The sequence below is a fragment of the Trachypithecus francoisi genome, unplaced genomic scaffold (genome assembly GCF_009764315.1).
Source record: "Trachypithecus francoisi isolate TF-2019V2 unplaced genomic scaffold, Tfra_2.0 Lachesis_group1, whole genome shotgun sequence".
NCBI classification, from domain to species: domain Eukaryota; kingdom Metazoa; phylum Chordata; class Mammalia; order Primates; family Cercopithecidae; genus Trachypithecus; species Trachypithecus francoisi.
The window spans coordinates 140,311,148-140,326,127 of record NW_022681454.1 but is presented as its reverse complement, the minus strand read 5'-3'; the positions used below and the strand labels follow the sequence as shown (position 1 = coordinate 140,326,127).

Here is a 14,980-nt window from a genome sequence, read left to right as displayed (position 1 = left end):
TAATCATCTATGTAAATCATTCCTATTCTTCAATACTGAAGTATATAACTATATATATATATAAAATGATGCATAGAAACTATTAAAAACAAAACTTTGTTAAAACCCCAAACCAAAAAAATGTTCGAAATCTTTTAAAATAATTCATGTCCAGTCTGGAAACAAACAAAACGAAACAGTATTTATATCTTTAGATCCAAACTCTACTCTGAAAAAAGGCCACAATTATTTTACTTCAAATTGTTAGTGTAATGTAACCAACAAATCTCTTGCTAAATTATATACAATTATGTAAATGCTAATAATAATTTTCATTTATAAGTTATCTTTATTTACCTCACATTGCAGTAGACAATTAAACCAGTATATACCAGAGTTCTTAGCCATTTTCTTAAAGTCAAAACTGAGATTTTTTCAGAAATTTGTGGAGTGAGCAAAAGAACTAAAACAATACTATTTAATACTAGATATTTTAGGAGACTATCTAAACATATTAGGTAAATATTTCAGTTATGTTTCATTCTGCCACTCTTAACAAAAAATTTCATCTTTCCAGATTTATTTATAGTCTTTGCCCATGTATGTTCAATTTTAATCAATTATGGCATAATTACCATTACACTATAAAATGAATGGTCATTTTAAAGGACCATACACATTGAGGCTCATAAGTATTTTGTCAACTCACATATAATGAAGACCAAATTAACTTATTAAATTTTAGCTAAAACCATTTTGCTTGTCTATATTCTTAAAATAGACAGATACAGAATATTCCACTGACTGAAAGTATTTCTTTAACTGTTAATGTTTTACTTTTTGACACCCAAAGGCTAATAGCAGTTTAGCTGTCAGATTTTAAATAATGGCACAATTAATCCATGGAAATGATTCTTCTGTGTCAGAACAGAATACATATACATAGACAGAAGACAACAGAAACTCACAAACAGTTCACAAATTTAAAGGATAAAATGTTGTCTAAAAAGTTAAAAGAATAATGCAAAAGGACAAGTCTGAATATCACATATTATCAAATATTTAACATGCTGTTGTTAATGGCATACGTGGGAAGCATTCACTTTAGAAATAATGTGCTGGAAAGTTTTATTTACAACAGCAATAGTATTTAAAGTTCTTCTTTCTTTTAGAAAAAAAAAAGAACATTACAAAATAAATTCCCAGTGCCCCATACCACATGCGGTGCTAAAGTACATACCCTTTCTTCTTGTAGCAAAGTCACCTATGGTTTGTGAATCAGTTCGCTCTAAACCATGGGGTTTGAGTCTTAAAATTTTAGGACTTTGACCTAATTGGTAAAAAGAAGACTCTCTTAATATAATGTTATTTATTAATTGGAAAATGGATTCTGTAAAAAAAGCAACAGAGCCCTGTGCAAAAATGTTACATCTAAAAGCATGAACAAAAGTTTGTTGTGGAGAATATTTCAGTCTTGCTACACATAAAATTCATGCTCATGCTCAGCACAATGGAAAAGACGAATTTACATGCAACGATATAAGCAGCAAGGAGGTATAAAAGATGGTAGGATTTTAGTGCGATAATCAGCCTGGTTAGTTGTTATCTTCATTTGGGGGAACAGAGGGAAAATATGTGCCATGTTAGTTTTTCTTCTAACATGTCTTAGAAAACTGGATCAAATAAAAAATTTGTAGAATACCCTAGTCAGATCTCAATTACATCTTTCTTTTCTTTGAAATCTGGTGTCTCATATGAAAGCCTGAAGGCCTACGTCCTTGTAATATTACTTTTCTAATTTGGTAGAGATGTTTTTAAAACCTTAATCTTTTCCTGCACCTCCTAACCAAGACTCTTCTAGAGAAACAAGTGGCCACTACTATATTTACTAATCTAAAACCAATACAAGACCAACATTTCTTTCCTCTGGATACTAACTCGTTGCCCAATGGCTTCATCTGCAAGAATTAGATGTTTAGATTCTGGTTATACCGATTGCCTAGCTTCAGTTTAATTAAGTATATGAAAGCATAAATTCAGTTACCATTGTCTTCCTTTCATTTAATGTCTGCCACATAAAAGCACTGCTGAAAAGCCTATGAAAGGCATCTTTCCCATTAGAAGCCTGGATGCCAGAGCTGCAGTATCATTTGAATCAGTGATTTAAGCTACTCCATTATTAGTGGCACTAAATTTTCTTTTTTCTTGGAATTTACAAAGTTGAGTTGACATCTATTAGGTGGCAGAATCAGAATTTGCTGGTTAAATGCTGATATCTAGCACCTTACCTATCGAAATCTCAAAGCTTCTTAAAATATAATTCTGTAGAGGTTATAAAAAATAAAAATTTCCTAACCAATTTTCTAAGTGAAACAATACATTCAGTTTATTCAGAAATGAGGCAGCCTGATTTTAAAAGGTAAATACTAAAATTTTGGGCAAGAGTCACTCCCTACCGCTAAAACTCCCTAACCCAGGGCCCACACTGGCAGGACCCTTTTCTAAAGCAAAGGAAGACGACAACTTTTTGTTTGTTTTTTTTTTTTTTTTTAGACAGAGTCTCCCTCTGTCTCCCAGGCTGGAGGGTAGTGGTGCGATCTGAGCTCACTGCAAGCTCCGCCTCCTGGGTTCACTCCATTCTCCTGCCTCAGCCACCTGAGTAGCTGGGACTACAGGCGCCCGCCACCACGTCCGGCTAATTTTTTGTATTTTTAGTAGAGACGGGGTTTCACCATGTCAGCCAGGATGGTCTCGATCTGCTGACCTCGTGATCTGCCTGCCTCAGCCTCCCAAAGTGCTGTGATTACAGGTGTGAGCCACCGCGTCCGGCTACGATGACTTTTTAAACTCCCCCAAATAGTGTGCTACCCTTCAAAAAAAAAAAAAAAAAACAGAGGCAGAGGGTAAGTCTTACTATTAAAATAATATGATTATTTTGGAGTGAAAGGCCCTTACAAATCTAGTTTCTTCATTTTATGAATGAGATTCACCCAAAGAAAGGGGTTAAGTGATTTGTTCAGGTTACACTTTAACCGGAGGCAGAGTTAAGACTTCCTCTAGCCTGCCACTTGCTGGTGTGGCACTCCTGTTGTATACCACATTGTCTTACCTTTCCAGACCTTTACGGATACAGAGAATCTTAGGAAATTCAGCTGGATACTATGTTGGAGCTGCTTGGAGTTCAGTTTTGAACTCTCCATTGTGGCTGGAGATCTTGCAGCACTCTGTGCTACACAGTCACAAACTAAGGAACCCAAGTAGAGGAAAGAAGAAATGTGCTCATTCCTACACTTATGTCTATAGTTGATACTACTCTGGATTTACAGATGTGGCTTGGGGGGGGATGTCAACGTGAATGCCACAGAGAGTTGACACATCAGTGATGTCAGGTTTAATTACAAAATGCTCTTAGAACTACTTTTGGTTTGCTGGTCTTGACCTAATGAGATACACTTCTCCTTTTCTGAAGGATCTGTTTTCATTAGCTCTGCAGCTCCCTCCTGATTTTTTTCACCATAGTTATCTCCCAGTGGTCACTCTTTGCGTTTCTCAGCTTTGTGCCCCCAGTATCTTATCTATGTTTGTAGTTAAATAATCAAGGTCACATGACTGCTAAATCTTACCAAGTTATGGTTTCTCACCTTTTTCTCTAGTTCTACCTTCCAAATGCCTGACAGGTCACCTCCAATTATCCTTCTGAAGCTGAAACTAATTGTTTCTCCTCCAAACCAATGCCATTTTCCACCTCCAACGCCCTTAGTAATGACACCATTTCCTGGATCCTTAGGTACAAATTCTCAGAGTTATGTAGTCCATCCCCTTTGAGCATCTGCATTTGGTCTCAAAATGCTAATAATTTCCCAATATGACAACAAAAAGAGCTTTTAAAATGGGAAGGACTGAAATGGAAGGAGCAGGGAGTCAAGGTCAATGAGAAAGTTACCCGAGCCTGTGTGAATGCTGGTGTGATGATATAATCCAGAATGCTCACGGCCTATGAAAAATTACATGGAGGGTCTTTTAAAAACCTATTCCTAGAGGAAGAGAAACAAGGCAAGAACAAACGTGTTTGGGAAGAAAAACTAATAATAATAGATTAAAAAAAAAAGCAACAGAAACTCAACTCCTATCTTGCTTTAGTCCTCTCTAGCTAGGAGAATGATTTTAAAACTGAAAAGGACAGAAGAAAGATAGCAGCCATTAAAGGTCCATTATGTGAGAAAGGTGTGTGAAAGTGGATTATACAAATTGGGTCATTCTTGTTGTAGCCAACTAAATTAGGGTTGAGGGCCGGGGTGAAAAAGCACTCACAGCACAGAGCAGCTGATCCAAGAATTAACATTTCCAGAACCCCTGGTGCTGAAACGGCCTGCTGCAACCCTAAGACCGGTTTTATGTAGTAGCTGCTGAAATGACTTGCCATGACTCTAAAACTGGTTTCACCTACCACCATCATTCACCAGTCAGATCTTGCCAGTTCCCAAGAAATTCTCTAGTGCCAGTGAGCTTTCTTTTAGAATAATATGTAAGATTTCTCTTTCTAATAAAACTCCCAACCTCCTCCTTGTTCTTCAGACATAACAAAGACCACTTGGTCTGTGTATCTCAAATTGCAGTCTTGCTTCCCAAATAAAATGTTAAAGATTCATCTGTGTATTTTTATTCTGACTTCAACAAGTGCAACATAGTATCCAGCAACTTTCGAGTGTTCTATTCAATGAGTTACATTTCAAGATAGCAATGATTTTACAGACAAGAACACAGAATACATATGACTTATTTGGAGAAGTCATGGAGAATATGGAAATGCCACAAGAATAAACTACGGATGTGTTTACATCACATTCTTCCCTTGAATTGTGCTCTGCTCTGGCTAGACCATTCTCTATTTCTCATGTACATCTTTAAAATTTCAGCCCTTTTCTACATTCTTTTACTATTAATATCCATCACTGCTTTATCAATCGGTGACTTTAATTTCTACACAAAGCTCAAGTTAGAACACATTCTCTAAGACTGCCCAGAGAAATTCCATTGCACTTAATTATCAATCATGAACATTTATTGAGAAGTTCTTAGGTATTAGACATGCTAACACCTCTCAACAACCATGTCAGGAAGGTACAATTTAAAAGAGATTTTAATAATTGTATCACCAAGCTGGTTGGGGTTTATAGAACTTAAGTAACTTGCCCAGAGTCACACAGATGATGACTGGTAGAGCCAGAATTTAAATCCTGTGCATCTGGAGAGAGGGTTCATGTTCTTCATCCCATATCCTTATTTCAAACCTACAGTCTTTACTATAGTTACTCTTATAAGAGTATTTGTATTGCTTTGCTTTTGTATATAGTAAGTTATCTCAACTAAATTTTAAGTACTTCCAACATCAGAGATGTAAAATCGTTACATTTCTCTGAAGGGTTTACCTTCATGACCAGTAATTTCCTCTTGGTAACAGTGAAAACATATATAAAATGTAAGTGATTGTAATGATGAAGATAATGTGGATTAAGTAATTTTTAAAGATGTCATATGTTCCAAGGAGACTCGTATGAGCCAAAATCAGATGCATGAAATCAGTAAGCCTTTCACTCAAGTTCTTCCTCATCTCCATTACCTTTTTTTCTGGGGTGGGTACTAAAAGGATACTCCTTTTCTAGGGTATTCCTTGGTTTTCTTAATAGAACAATATGATATAATCATATTGAGATTTTTAAAAATGCATTTATAAAATTTACATGTATTTTCTACTCTGTGCAAAGCTTAAGGTTAATTTTAGGGCAGTAGCTACAATGTGGAAATGTTGCACTGAATCGTACTATGTCACTTAGGCATTTTGTTAGCTTGATTTCTCTATGCTTCCAAACTCAATTTGACATTTATGTTCCAGACAGACATGAAAATCATACCCAAAGAATAGCCCTATATTACTTGAGAGAAAGGAGAAAAAAAGTCCAAGGTGTAAGGAGGCCTGTCTTAGCCTTTTCTCCTCCTTTACTGCCTGTAAGGCCAAAGTTTTACTGATTGCTGAAGAAAAGTATGAAAATAGATAATAAGAAATAAGAATATTAAAGCAAAGGCAAAAATAAAACAACTTTGGTGATTCTCAAATTCTGAGAGTAAACAGAGAACTCATGTGAACCTGAACCTTTAAGTCCAAGGCAGTTACAACTTGGCTTTTGCTAGACTTGGTTTGAACAAAGAGTGCAACATAATTTAGTGAAGAGCACTGACAACTGGGGAAATTTCTATCTGTGCTTTAATTCTTAGGAGGGTTGTTAATGTCAATCTCTTGATCATGTGATCTGCTCCCTAATTGGGAGTACGATTAGAGATGATCTAATTTTACATTTTAAAATAAGAAAATTTATGTGAAGAAAAGTTAATGGATTTGTCCAATGTCATTTAATGGGAAGGAGTGGTTGTTAATAGTATTACCAGAAATGAATTCTGGCTTTTTGTATTCTTGGTCTAACATTTTTCTAATATACTGCTGTACACTGTAACCTCATCACTGTAAATTATTTTAATGGTTTTTAAAAGAAAAAACTGAAAACACGCTAACTAGAACATATATGCCATCTAGAAGAGCATGCAGCATATGATTCATACCCTCCCTTTGCTTTGCTCTCTTGTATCACGTGAATTCTCATAGAGGAGGACACTTTTAAACCCTTAAAAGCTAAAGCCTTTCAAAAAAAAAAGAGACAGTTTTGACTCTAAGGAATTGTCCCCAAGTAGAAAGAAATGCCAAAGAAAACAGCACTGCAGGCCAGGCACCGTGGCTCACGCCTGTAATCCCAACACTGTGGGAGGCTGAGGCAGGAGGATCACTTGAGCCCAGGAGTTTGAGACCAGCCTGAGCAACATAGTGAGAACCCGTCTCTAAAAGAAAAAGAAAGAAAATAGCCTTGCAAACTGCATAAAATCTTTCTGTGCAAACACTGATGTCAAGGCAAAATGTAAAGCTAGTCTTAATGTAGCACCACCATTTCATACAACCCTAAGAAACAGAGCAGCAAAGAGCAGGGTGCTCTTTTAAAATGAAGGCCCTGACATGAATCAGACATTCACACCAGAAAATAAAAAATTCTTTGTCTGATATCTTTTTTAAAAAATGAGCACTTCATTTACCTGTTTTGTCTCTCTGAAAGTGATGAACTCACACTGCATGGCTATATGAGTTCCACTTATGCTCCAAGTGCCTCAAAACTTCCAAAAATCACTGTAAGTTCCCCAAGTTGAGGGAGCCAGACAGGGGGACTTTTGCTATGCCTTTCCTGTTTGATCCTGTCTTAACAAAGGCTTCAAGAACCCTGGATTTTGGAAAACTGGGCAAAGCACTCTCTGAGAAAGAAAAGTGATTTTTATAACATCTTACATTAAAGAATACAATTATTTTCTCTATTGTATTCTTAAATCAGAATGAGCTTTCTAGGGCCAACCTGATTATGTTATGTGCCTGCATAAAATTCTTTAATGGTGCACTCAGAATAAAGTCCAAACTCATTACCATAAATTATAACTCCTTCAGGATCAGGCAACTACAAGGCATCTGGCATTCGTCCCTCCTTTGGTACTTTCCTCCCTCCTTTTTGCCCGCCCACCTACCTCCCCACGACTCTGGGCCTGTCTCATCTCCCCTCTTTTTAAAGGACCTGGGCATGTTGTTTATTCTAACGAGAAGATACTTTGCCAGGCTGCCCTCCCCTAGCATCATTTAATTGCCACTCACACTCTCAGACTTTCCTCAGGGGAGCTTCCCTAATAGTGCCAAGAGTTTACTTCAACCACAGCCCCTTCCACGGTAATTATGATAATGTGTTTACTTCTCCACGTCCTCTCCTAGACGGTGAGCTTCTTCAGGGGAGCAACCTTTTCCTTGTTTGGAGAATTTATATCCTGTAACCGATAGGTGCTTAAATCTGTGTTGTATGAATGTTAATGAACTGGCTTTCTCTTAAAGCTAGTGGTGTTTAATCTGATCAATCTCACACACACAAAAAAGACATTTTTGCTTGTCTTTTTTTTTTTTTGAGATGGAGTCTTCCTCTGTTGCCCAGGCTGGAGTGCAGTAGCACGATCTCAGCTCACTGCAACCTCCAACTCCTAGGTTCAAACAATTCTCATGCCTTAGCCTCCCGAGTAGCTGGGATTACAGGCACGTGCCACCATGCCTGGATTTTTTTTTTGTATTTTTACTAGAGACAGGTTTCACCAGTGTTGGTCAGGCTGGTCTCAAACTCCTGACCTCAGGTGATCTGCCCACCTTGGTCTCCCCAAAGGCTGGGATTACAGGCTGAGCCACTGTGCCCAGTTATTTTTGCTTGTCATTTAAATGGAAAAAGGGAAGAACTAAATTCTAAGGGTATTTCAAGTCGGTCATCTCAAATACAGTCAAGGCAGTCATGCGAGGTCATATTTCAAATAAACAGATGTGATCTATTAATGCATTATTCTAATAGGTAACTACTTACATAAATTCCACACAAAGTAGACATTCTATTTTCTGTATTATTACAGGCTTTACAAAGACTAAACTTTTTTTAAGCCTAAATTTTTTACTCTTCCAAAAGTTTTGCAGATTATTCTACTACTTCCAGTAAGCATCTCCAAAATCAAGAAAGAGTAAAAGTAATTCACATTATCATTTGTTAATTCCAGAAAGTAATCGAGGCAGAGAAGTGAAAAATTGTTATACATTTTAATGGTCTCATGGTATAAAGAGAAATGTAATAATGATAATTATACTTTGAAGTCAAGAGAATATTGAGAGGAAGAAACCCCATGTTAAGGCTATCCTGTAAAAATGCGCTCCATACTTATTTCCTTTAAATGGTAACAAATCTAACCCAAAGCTTGACTTAAGAGTTAAACTTTAATACTTGTTTATCAAAATTTAGTTACATGTACTGGTATTACTCATACATTCTCCAAACACTGATTATTGTATACATGTAGTTTTTAAAAAGCATGTTAATGATCAAGTAGGCTTTACTCCTAAGGTGCAAAGTGGTTCAACATATACAAATCAATAAATGTGATTCGCCATGTAAACAATTAAAAACAAAAAACATATGATCATCTCGATATACACAGTAAAAGCTTTCGATAAAATCCAACATCTCTTTCTGATAAAAACCCTCAAGAAACTAGACATTATGACCAAGTCTTCAAAAGCAATTGCAACAAACCAGAAATTGACAAGTGGGACCTAATTAAACTAAAGAGCTTTTGCACAGCAAAAGAGACTATCAACAGGGTAACCAGACAACCTACAGAATGGGAGAAAATATGCACAAACTATGCATCTGACAAAGGGGTAATATCCAGAATCTGCAAGAAACTCAATAAGCAAAAAACAAGTAACCCCATTAAAAAATGGATGAAAGACATGAACTGACACATCTAGAAATGAGACATACAAGTGGCCAACAAATATATTTTAAAAATACTCCATCACTAATCATCAGAGAAATGCAAATCAAAACTACAATGAGATACCATCTCACACTAGTCAAAACAGCTATTACTAAAAAGTCAAAAAACAACAGATGCTTGGGAGGCTGTGGAGAAAAGGGAATGCTTATATACTGTTGGTGGGAATGTAAATTAGTTCAGCCACTGGGGAAGGCAGTTTGGAGGCTTCTCAAAGAACTAAAACAGAACTACCATAAAACCCAGCAATCCCATTACTGGGTATACATCCAAAAGAAAAAAATCTTTCTATCAAAAAGACACATGCACTTGCATGTTCACTGCAGCAGTGTTTATAATAGCAAAGACATGGAATCAACCTAGGTGCCCATCAACAGTTGACTGGATAAAGAAAATGTGGTACATATACGCCATGGAATACTACACAGCCATAAAAAGAATGAAATCATGTCCTTTGCAGCAACACGGATGCAGGTGGAGGCCATTATCCAAAGCAAATAAACGGAGGACCAGAAAACCAAATATCACATGTTCTCACTTGTAAGTGAGAGCGAAACATGGACATAAAGATGGCAACAACAGACACTGGGTACCACCAGAGAGGGGAAGGAGGCGGGGGAAAGGGTTGAAAAACTAACAACTGGGTGCTATGTTCAGTTCCTGAGTGACAGGATCATTTATACCCTAAATCTCAGCATCACATAATATACACAGGTAACAAACCTGCACATGCACCCCCCTGAAACTAAAATAAAAATTGCAATACAAAAGAATAAAAATTTTTAAAAGTGCATGTTAATTTTTAATCACATTCAGAAACTTTAAAGGATCTCTTTAAAAAACGTTTAGAGCAAATCCATCACTGTGCCAAAAGAGCCACCCAGGGAAGCTCTCAGGATTAGTCAGTCTTCTGTATGCTCCCCACACAGTATTAAGGATCTAAGCCTGAAGGTACTTTAACCAAACTGGTGTATAAAAACACCATACAAAACCTTGCGCTGGCTTAAAAGTCAGTACAGCAATTAATGTTCAGACTGTTGCAGAAAGGAGTGAATGGACAAGGCCAAACATAACAACACAAAAGACACCACGTGGGGCTCACACAGCTGCTGCATCATGCTAGACAGGGACTAGACAGAGATAGGGGGCCTTAGATAAGTTTAGCGATTAACTATAGATTTATGTCATGACATAAAGAGAAGTTACAACAGATAGATACATTTCCCAAACTTTACAAAATCCCCTTTCCATCAGAAATATAAAATTTTCAATTGAAGAGGTCAAAATATAATTTGTCCTGTATTTCCAGTGACTCATCTGCTTTCCCAATATTTAATACAGTATGCATAAAATACGCTTCTATTAATACAGACAACATGTAGCTCAAAACAAACACTACAGTGACAGAAACAGTATGATGAAAATATCACTATCATGAATTGGGTGATAGGCAAAGGGTCTAAGATAATTATGTTTAAGTGTTCAGAACATCTATGTATTTCTGCAGCTTCAGTTACTCAGAAGTATTTGAAAAGTTCATCTGTACGCAAACTACAGCAGCTGACATCTATAACTGGGGATATAAAGAAGACCAGAATGTTACCGGTTTCTTATAGATCCTTCCAAAGACAATCTCAAAAACCAGACATACAGGGCAATGAACTAGTTATATGGAGCTCTGAAACTAATCAAGCCATATTTGATAGAATTAGATTTGCTTATTATGAGTTTTACATAAGAGATACTGAAATAATAGATTAAGTCATTTATCTGACGTCATGAAATTTGAAATGAAAATAGATTCACCTGATGCTATGAATACTGAGAAAAATTATAGGACCAAATGAGACATTATTTTCGTTTAAGTGTTTGTGGGTAAACTGCTTTGAGATCTGAATTTGGATTTTAAAATGTGTTTTTCTTGAAGTTATAGCTTTGTAAAGTGAGTTTATGAAGTCATAACTTTGTAAAGTGAGTTTACAAAGTTTGCCTTGTAATGTTAAATACATTCTCAAGCCTCCTCTCCTGTATCATAACTATTTAAAAAGTAGAATAGTACTAAAGAAAAGCAAATTTTTTTGAATACTATGACTTTAGGAACCTCTTTACTGTTTTGCTGAGTCTATTCTTGATTCTAGCAAAAATTATATGGGTATTTCAATCTGGGTGCTCTTTTTTAGTTCATTTTGTATCTAAGCAAACATGCCAAATAAATAATGTGGCCAATGAACTCACGATAAGTCTCTGGTCAGTTCAGTTAAATTTTAAAAGAATGAACACAATCTCTAGAAATAACTAAGAACCTACTTTGTTCTGTTCTATTAAGTTCCTTTACATTAAAGAACTAGTGCGGTTAGTCTCTAGTGTACTAGAATAATAGTACTTTCACTAAATACATAGGGATGTATAATTATAAAATATGCAGCATACATGATATGTAGTATATATTGTGATATATACATAAAACGTGTATCATCATAATGTGGGATACATGAGTGATATCAGACTTAGAGGATACTAAAAGCTAATCACTATGATCTCAGGTCTTTTCTAACTTATAAACAAGGATGTTTCCTGATTTCATATTATGCTTACCGCATGGAATCACAACTGTGAAATATACTGGAGTTTTCAAACTGTTCTACAGAGCTCAAGGGGAGAAAAGAGCAGCAGAGGAGCAAGGGAGGTAGGATTTAAGAGCTTTGCACCCTCACCCAAATCTTACTCCCTCCACATTTATGCGAGACCTCAAAATATAAAACTGTTAGGTTTGGAGTTGAAAAGTAGAGATCTGCCACTAACATGCACTCGTTACTGGAAAACAAGGAAAGCACCAGTTTAACATTAAAAAAGATATTCAATATTTCAAAGAGTTCATGACACTTGTATCTCAATCCTTCAGTGATCTGTGTGAACCAATTATAAAGCTATACATGTCCAAACATATTTTTGCAAATTATATGCAAAGAAAATGACCAGTAGTGTCTAAAATAGATTTAGAGACAAAGAAAAAGAAAAACAAAAGGAAGCATTATCCAATAGAGAGTCTCTGATGCTCACATCCTTTCTGAGATCCACATCACAATCACAGCCCTGCTGCCTGGGCAGACTGGGTTGTTGTGGGTGTGACACACATAGACCAATCACATAATCTCTAAGCAATCTAAAGTGAGTAAATAATAAGTAAGGCAACGAGAAGCTGATGCAGAAGCTGCAAGGGCACCTAAAAAGGAGCTAGGAGGCAGAATTGAGGCCACAGAAGGGGAGCATTGGAGGCCAAAGCTCTTGGAAAGCAGAATCCATTTAAGTAGGGGATACAGAGTAAGAAACAGAAAAGAATTAGAAAAGAAAACAGAAAAGAAGGTAAGAATGCGAAAGAGAACAAACCAGATGCAAAGATTTCCTGTAAAACAGAAATGCAGAGAGAGCAGGACATAGCAACAGTCCCCTGGAATTGCCTCAGTTCCTGATCATCTCCTTGTTGAAGGAGGTTAACCTCCTATTGAAACAAGGAGGTTATCTTTACTTACAAACAAAACCAAATCCTTTTTCTGAAGATACTCTGAGCCTCAGTCTCTGTTCCTCACAACCAGGACTTAATTAGAACTACTATTAATTATCTAAGCCCAGGTTAAGGAGAAACTGACACAAACATTATGCGGTCTTAAAAAGCTACATATAGCACGAGAGTTTTCAAATGTGCTGAAACACCCTTAGGTAAGCCAGATATTGTATCATTCATCACATTTACATTTACACGAATTTACTTGGTTGTCAGGATTAAGCCACACTAACAGCATAGTGCAACAAATCAAATTGTCTGTGTTTTAACCACTTAAACCCCAATTTTAAAAACCTGGGTAGATATTACCCAATTTGGCTGAACAGTTTCCTTTACAGACTTCTTAACAAACTATGTTACCTCAGAACTTAATGTTACTTATGCAGGCCAGCATGAAAAAAAAATGATAGACTAGAAGCATTTATTACCCCAGCAAAGGCAAAGTAATTCTTAGGAAGTTGTTATAGGAACAGAATGGAAAGATTATACAGTCTCACTGTTCTTAAATAATTATGACAAATACATTAATAATCTTAAGTCTGATTTGATATTATATACTCTAGAGAAGAGGTTACTCAATAGCGGCTGAAGGCCATTATCTAGCTTGCAGAAGTGTTTGGGTTGGCCTGTAATATCTGCTTAAAAATAATTAAATTAGTTGATAGAACTTTAAAAATCGAGAGATAATACATATAAAACCTGAAATCTCTGGCTTCTCCTGAAATACCAGAAGATTTGCCTGAATGGGTGCATCACTTCACAAGTCAACAAAGGATTGTAGCTGAGTAGGTTAGTTAATCCCATTAGATGGGGCTAGGGCAGTCCAGTTTCTTCTAATTCTCCCCAGTTGTCCGCTCACTCTATGAGTATTTTAGCTTGTAACCTCTGCTCTGGAGATAGGAGACTTATAAATATCACCTCACATCAACATGTGATATAGTAACTATTAATTTATAAACGGCAGTACGGCTTTGCTTAAATAAGTTGGTGGCTATGGAACTATGAAATATTTCAGAATTTCTAGTCCAAATTCTGTTTTGGATTTAATGGCAGTTAAAAATAGATCTAACTTGGCACTCCCCAAGCCTTTACTTTGCCATGCTCTCCTTACCTTTTCTGTCTGGCTTGAGGTTCCTATCCACGGGGGGTGGTTCACAGTCTGCAACAGGAACTGGCCTTCTGGGAGGGGTTTTTGGGCTGGACCTGAAGCCCATATGAGCAGGAGGAGGAACTTGCATTCCAAATGAGGAAAAATCAAATGTTCCTGGAGTCATTGGCACATAATTGGCTTCTTGAATTGGTTCTGTAAAACTGCTGGAATGTTGTCGTGGTGGTGAATTGGGATTCATTGGGACGTAATTTTCATCCAGTTCTTCACTTGAAACACTTCCCACTGTCAACACATTTTTGACTTTCTAAAACACATATATATTTATTTTAATAAAAACTCTTATTACACATGAAAACACAATTGTAAGTCAAACCCATTCATATGGATCTCAGCATACTTTTATTTCATGATATCACTTAGTCCCATGGCACTAATTATGAAGATTTAGACAATGAAATACACTTGATGATGCCAAGGTCAATTATACTTACAAAGTGGTTATGGAAGCCTTCAAGTGAACTAGATCTATCACTTGGAAATGTTCGTGGAATATCATAGCAGTCTTGAGAACTAGCATCTAAAATAAAGAACAAACTATCAACATTTCTTCCCATCTTTGCCAGCTGTCAGGGTCATTGGGATGACCTATTCTCTTTCTCTCATTATACATATGCAGACACACATGCACACACATAGATTTTAAAAAGGATGCTCATAGAATTGTATCTTGAATTGGCATATTAAACCACTAGAAAATGCAGACACTCACTCCTATGCTAACCAACACCAAATTTTGAGTGTGAGTGAATGTCTAAGTCTGGGATAAGATAGGTTATCTAAAGATGAAGAGAAACACCTCTATTTTCTCATTGTTTGCACCACCTTGG

At 36.5% G+C, this 14,980-nt stretch overlaps 1 protein-coding gene across 4 annotated transcripts in view; it reads right to left on the bottom strand.

Annotated features, from left to right (window-relative positions):
* GAB1 (GRB2 associated binding protein 1) overlaps positions 1-14,980 on the bottom strand; it is a 132,649-nt gene that overhangs the window by 11,876 nt on the left and 105,793 nt on the right. For 2 of the 4 annotated variants that reach the window (XM_033215356.1, XM_033215357.1), the window contains 3 exons: positions 14,585-14,670; positions 14,094-14,397; positions 1,220-1,309 (listed from right to left, as the gene is read on the bottom strand). In XM_033215356.1, the coding sequence (XP_033071247.1) occupies positions 1,220-1,309; positions 14,094-14,397; positions 14,585-14,670 (480 nt within the window). The remainder of the gene's footprint in view (positions 1-1,219; positions 1,310-14,093; positions 14,398-14,584; positions 14,671-14,980) is intronic. The other 2 variants (XM_033215359.1, XM_033215358.1) reach the window with 1 other exon arrangement.